Source organism: Aulonocara stuartgranti (assembly GCF_965226115.1).
Source record: "Aulonocara stuartgranti genome assembly, chromosome: 20".
Taxonomy (NCBI): domain Eukaryota; kingdom Metazoa; phylum Chordata; class Actinopteri; order Cichliformes; family Cichlidae; genus Aulonocara; species Aulonocara stuartgranti.
The window spans coordinates 36,967,267-36,973,852 of record NC_138956.1 but is presented as its reverse complement, the minus strand read 5'-3'; the positions used below and the strand labels follow the sequence as shown (position 1 = coordinate 36,973,852).

General features: G+C 44.1%; 1 protein-coding gene and 1 long non-coding RNA gene across 2 annotated transcripts; both read left to right on the top strand.

Annotated features, from left to right (window-relative positions):
• Window positions 1–3,138: 3,138 nt before the first annotated feature.
• On the top strand, window positions 3,139–4,175 carry LOC309697044. Its single transcript, XR_014273738.1, has 3 exons — window positions 3,139–3,636; window positions 3,817–4,086; window positions 4,158–4,175. It is a non-coding gene; the product is annotated as an uncharacterized lncRNA (long non-coding RNA).
• A 73-nt stretch (window positions 4,176–4,248) lies between these two features.
• Window positions 4,249–5,727, top strand: LOC309698029 (L-rhamnose-binding lectin CSL3-like; the record flags this gene model as incomplete). Its single annotated transcript, XM_082520302.1, has 6 exons — window positions 4,249–4,261; window positions 4,294–4,426; window positions 4,663–4,766; window positions 4,922–4,966; window positions 5,061–5,386; window positions 5,484–5,727. 6 exons carry the CDS (start codon window positions 4,249–4,251, stop codon window positions 5,601–5,603), a joined length of 741 nt encoding a protein of 246 aa, XP_082376428.1. The 3' UTR covers window positions 5,604–5,727.
• Window positions 5,728–6,586: the final 859 nt, after the last annotated feature.

Genomic DNA, 6,586 nt, shown 5'->3' with positions numbered 1-6,586 from the left:
TTAAATCTAAAGAAAAGCAAATATCGCAGTGAATTGATGCAACGTTTGCAGTGAGCCAGTTTTTTGTGTGTCTGAATTATTAATAGCCTTTGATATCATTGTTATTCATAGTTCCTGTCTCTGTGCCTCCTCTGTGCTGTGTCATGCTATGTTCTCGTGTCTGTTCGTCCCCAGTTCAAAAAGCGCAGCAGGTTCCACTTCAGCACTTTAACTGCTGTTTGCACTTGTGGGAACTGTGAGAACATAACTCCCCTCAGACGTGTCAAAGCAAAAGTAACGAGTCTGTTTTGAACATGTAAGCAGTAGAAAGTGCAGAAATGTGTGTACAAATGTGGGGAGTAAAAGTACACTGACAAAGTATTTGTATTTCATTACTTCCTTCTGGATCAGAGATGTCAAAGTCATCTTACATGGTGGGCCACATACAGCTTTGATCGACCAGTGAAAGTCGTCTTTGTGTCAGTTAAACAAGTTTAACTCTACATTTAATCCTGAGATATCTTAACATAAGAAAAAGACGTTTCAGCAGCGTCTCAGTTTTTCTACATGATGAAGAAATGCTGCTGCAGTAAAGACGTCTGTCAGCACGACTGTAAGAAATAAATGTGTGATTACAGAGGAAGTTCTGGGAGCTGTCTGTCCAGACTGTCCTGTAATTATTAAACAAAGTTTCTGTTCACAGAAAATGTTGTTTGAGCCGCTGTAAGAAACAGACATTTCTATAGTTTACAGAGGAAAAACTCTCAGTAATTGTGATTTTATTACTCTGGTGCAGCATGAAGGGCCGCGGGGGAAACTTATAAACTTATGGAAACACAAAAGTGCAAAATGTATCCCATCCATCACATTTCCCAAAGCCATCCAGTGGGTGGAGTAGTCGCCCGTCTAATTTTGGCCCCCAGACCTTATGTTTGACGCCCCTGATGTAGATCGTCCTCCTCAGCACTTCTTCCACCGTTACACAGCAGCTCGGCTCTTTCCTCGTTTTATTGACTTCCTTTGAGAAACTTATGAATCTCTTTCAGTTCTGCGCTTTTTAACAGAGCTGCTGACACATTATTCCAGCTGTCTGATGAATTCATTTTGTTTTTATGTAATGAAATTGCAAACGTGTCACTCTGTAACACTGTTTCCGGCTCCTTGTCTCTGCAGAGAGCCGAGGAGCCTGATGATGATTCAGAGGTTTGCTGCTAGCTTTCACACAAACACACAGATACGTGTTTTCACAGCAGGATGTGATATCCGTCTGTCACAGTGTTCATGCAGCTGTTTCACAGATAACCTCAGCTGCTGTTCTCCATCCAAACGCTGCCGGAGCCTTTATTTAAGTGCTTGTTGCTGATTGGACGTGGGCCTTTCACCTGCTCCACACTCTTATTTTAAATCCAGAGGCGACCACGGTTGGACTTTTAGCTCCTGGACTGTGGAACGGCCTCACTCGGTCCGTCGGGGTGATTCTGTGAAAACCACCTTGTTTTAGTTTATGCTTGATTATCGTGTCCTTCACTTCTGCACGTGAACGTGTGAACGTGCGCTCGTGTTTGTGTCAGTATGTTAAGACTGTGAAACACTGCGGCTGAACCGAGTGTTTCAGAGACGATGACCAAAGCTCCGCGTGAAGGACGAGCTGCCAGCGGTCACGACGTCTCTTTTCTGTCACATCGTGATAATTCTGAATAAACGCTGATGGTTAATGAAACTGTACAACAGTCATGGTTAAAGTGATGATCACAGCTTGTTGACCAAAGGCCTTTTAACCACCTGTGATGATCTGAATGCTGGGGGGTGTCCCACAGTCCGAGGTGCATTTATGCAGCTTTTAAAAGGATTTCCTTCTTTAACTGATTCAACATCTCAGTCTGAGAAAGAAAAGGCTGTTTTGTGTTGTGGCTCCATCTTCTCGAGCCACGATCCAGTTCAGGGTCGTGGGGGGGCCTTGAGCCAATCCTGGCTGACACTGGGCGAGCTGCGATTGGCTTCTATAATCGTTTCTTATTGATAGCAGTTTAGTTTTCTCCTTGGCTCTGCTGCACCTGATAAGCATTGGATTCTCATTTTTCCATTGGCTGCTTGTTTTGCACGTCGGTAAAAGTTCTCAGCTAAACGGCGTAAATACACCAAGGTCTCCGTCCGACCCGCCATCGGCTCAGCTCGTCACCGACAACCAGACCTCCGAACACGATGCTCTGCTCCGGACTCAGCAACACGCTGTGTGAGTAGCACACACTGACAATCCTTCATGCAGAAATGCACGTGTGCTCGCTTTGCTGCAGATTCTACTTTCATAGAGCAAATAATCAAACAGCTCTGTAGATACACGTGTTTATTGATCAGACGATCAGGGTTCATGTGCTGCCTGAAAATAATCAAAGGGTAAGAAATGGTTTATGCAGGATGGCTTTTAAGCTGACAGGATGGGAATACAATTCTGCTGTTAAATAATTCAAAGTCATTGAATAGAAATAACTTTATTAAAAAGCTTCAAATGTTTCCAACATTCTTACAAGAGACAAACATCTTTAATCTAAATGTTTATTGGAAGGAGCTCTGACATCATCTCATGTTGTTGATAAAATCATTTGTATGCAGATGCTGAGCTGCACTGACAGCGAATAGAAATATGATCGGGGTCGCTGACCTTTTACTGCAGTTTTCTCCTTTTTTCATTCGATATCATTTCATGTGTGAGTTTGGAGACGAACCAAACTCAGTCTAACACTCAGGTTTCCTTCTTGTTTTTCAGTGCTGGCAGCAACATGTTTACTCGCGAGTTCAGGTAAAAGTCTGTTTTTGTGCTTCTCTGTTACCTGGTTTATTCTCATTAATGGACATTTTTAAAAATGATCCTCACCTTTACTTCTCTGCCCCTGAGCTGCAGGCCTGGCTCATCGTGGGATTTGGAAAGTAGTGGGGATATAAATCTGGCAGATTTGAATAAACTGTGAGATTAATGTGTTTTTCAGTCCACATGAGCAGGTGCACGCTCTTAGACAGCATCAAAGGTCAAAGGTCAGACACTTACAGAAACTCTTAGAAGATTTAAGCTCCTATTTGAATTTTAACACAGATCCAATCAACATTAAATTATCTGTGGAAAAGTTTCATTTACCACAAACACGGCGGGAACACCTGCCCACTACCCCCCACTCTAAATCACACTCGTGTCTGCCTCGATTCAACGCCGTCACTCTCACCTCGTCACGTGACTGTTGCAGCTTTCAGAGACAGAAAAGCCGTCAGACCGTCGGTTTGTGCTGTGACTCTGCGTCAGTCAGCTGACTCCATGGCGGCGCTAACTGTTCAGCAGGAGGAGACGAAGAGCACAAAATAAAGATAAATGAATCAGTGAAGGAGAGAGAGCCTCAGATAAGGTCAGACGTTTAGTCTCTGCTCCCAGCAAACAGCCAGGCTGTCCTTGAGTCTCATCGTAGAGTCAAAACAGCAGACAGAAGCCGTCGGCTGACCCCCCACACACACCATCAGCTGTGAGCTCATACCCACTCTGCTTTTTTAACTCTTTATTTTTCCCTCCAGGTGTAACCCGAGCCAAACGTTTTGTCCCGTCCACTGCGACTGCCATATCCAGCACCAGAGTGATCACCTGCGACGGCCACCTGGTCCAGCACCTGTGCTGTGGTAAGGCAGACACAGACTGTATGTAAAGGATGGCTATAGATTTAAAAGCCAACACTAAAGAACCCTAAGACTAAATTCTTTTCATGTCCAGCTGGGGGCGACACCTGCGATTGTAAAATCCATCCATCTCTGCTCTGAACCTCTCTAATCTCTGCTTTTGTGTCATACTGCGTGAAACAGAGAGCGGCGTGATCGTTGTGGAGTCAGTCGAGCACACATGTGGAGATGAAGAACACTGCTCTCAGCACCACAAACTGAAGGCCATCAAGAAGAGGTGACCACTGTCGGTAACAAACATTTGCAACAATAACACGATCACGTCAGTGAGCTCCATCTCTCCCCACAGCTGTGACGGAAAGAAAACGTGTGACATAGACATCCAGATCTTTGGTACTCCTGTTCCCGGCGCCTGCAAATACCTGGACACCACCTTCGCCTGCTTCCCAGCAGGTCTGTATCTGGATACTTCCAAACTCTGCCCGTGAGTTGTTACAGTTTGTGACGCGGTGTTTCTCTTTCAGTCCACAGCACAGCGTGTGAAGGATCCAACGCAAACCTTCGGTGTGGTGAGTGGGGCAGTTCCTCTGCGATTCAGGTGGATTTGTTTCATTGATGTACAAACATGGTGCTGATTTAACACGGTGAACTCTTCCTCAGATGAAGGAGAGGCTATAGTCGTCTACTGGGCTGACTACGGGCGCCGTGATACGACCACATGCTCTCAGCATCGTCCAACCCACGAGATCCAAAACGCCCATTGCCCCAATCCCACCACTAAAGTCGCTGACAGGTACCGAGGCTCGTTCTTCCCTCAGCCCGACGCAGATGTGACTGAACACTTCACAGTTCATCCTGCTGCTTCTATCAGCAGTCACCTCGTCCCACTGCACCACACAGATGATGTGCTAAATGTTTCTCTTCCCAGGTTACAGGTTAACCCTGGTTTCCCAAACTGTGCACACTGGTTTAGATGTTTCCTGACAAAGTATGTAAAGCCTCTGTTGACTCACTCACCTGCTTTCACAGCTGTAACGGGAAAAGCAGCTGCATTATTGAAGCGAGCAACTCAGTGTTTGGAGACCCGTGTCCAGGCACCTACAAGTACCTGGAGGTGGCCTACGACTGTGAGCGTAAGTACCTCAGAGTCGTAACAGAGCTCCAACATGCCCTCGGGACACTTTGCTGCAGAGCTTTGGTCCCTACGAACATGTTTTGAGTGGATTTTTGAATCACAGTGATGAAATCTGTAGATGAATTTTTAGTTTCTAATTTGCTTCCTCATCAGTGCACACCGTAGCATGTGAAGGGTCTCAGGCAAACCTTCATTGTGGTGAGAACACACGTCATACTTTTGTATCGTTGGTGGATTGGTTCAATAGAAACCCAAACACAGTTATAGTTTAACTCCATGAACACTTCCTCAGATGACGGACACATTATCGCCGTCCACTGGGCTAATTACGGACGCCGCGATACGACCACGTGCTCTTACCAGCGTCCAGAATGTGAGATCCAGAATGCCCGATGCATCAATCCCACGTCTAAAGTAGCTGACAGGTACAGAGGCTCGATCTTTGCTCAGCCTTACATCTTCACTCAGATGTATTTCCAGCCTCGGCCGACTCACTCATCGTCTGCTTTCACAGCTGTAACGGGAAAAGGAGCTGCATTATCGAAGCGAGCAACTCAGTGTTTGGAGACCCGTGTCCAGGCACCTACAAGTACCTGGAGGTGGCCTACGACTGTCCGTGTAAGTGCCTTGAGGCTTTGATACCTTCAAAATATGGTCAAAGACAAATCTGTGCTCGAGAGATTAATCTGCATTTGGAAATGTGTTTCTTTTTCAGTCCACAGTATCACATGTGAACATTCCTATGCAAACCTTCATTGTGGTAAAGTTGCTTCTTTTCTATTCATCGTTTAAAACTGTGGTGATTTCATGCGATAAAAATAAAACATGCAAGTGAAAAAGAACTGATATATCAATAATAACAGGCTGATAGTTTAACAGTGTGAATTGTTCTTCAGATGAAGGACACGTTATAGTCGTCCTGTCGGCTGAATACGGCCGCGATGACTCGACCACGTGCTCTTACAAACGTCCTCCCGCTCAGCTCAGTAACACCCAGTGCTCAATTCCCACCAGCAAAGTAGCCGAGAGGTACAGACTCTTTACACTTTCTCTCTGATGACTCGAGTATTTAGAGCCTCTGCTCACTCACTCTCATTTACATTCACAGCTGTAACGGCAGAAACAGCTGTTCCATCAAAGTAAGGAACTCTATGTTTGGAGACCCGTGTCCAGGCACCTACAAGTACCTGGAGGTGGTCTACACCTGCGAGAGTAAGTGCCTCAAAGACCCTTTGAACGACTCCTGAACAGCTCAAATCTCTGCAGACACCAGAAAACCTAAAATCATGTGTACTCACGCTTACAAAGCTACGCATCAAAGCTCGCCTATTTTTCAGTAGATGGGACTTTATGCGCTGAAATTGTGGACATAAATATTTTGTACTTGCAAATCAGGTTTTAGGTCCAATCAGAGGTTCTCTGATTGGATTGTTAAATTTGTGATTGACATGACATTGGCCAATCAGATGAAGGAAGAAAAATAGGGTCAAGAGTTTCACACATATTTTTTTGGCTAAGTCCACACGCAAATAAATAAATAATATATATATATATATATATATATATATATATATATATATATATATATATATATATATATATATATATATATATATATATATATTTATTTATTTTATTTTTTATTTTTTTTTAAACGCACATACAAAACTGATTTACAAGTACAAAATATTTATGAGGACAATTTGAGCCCATAGGACTTGATATGAAACTCTTTGTGAAAATAATTTGTTTTCTTTGCAGATGTGGTTGAAGAAGAAAATCCATGAAATCAATAAAACACCATGTTTGTGCTTCAAA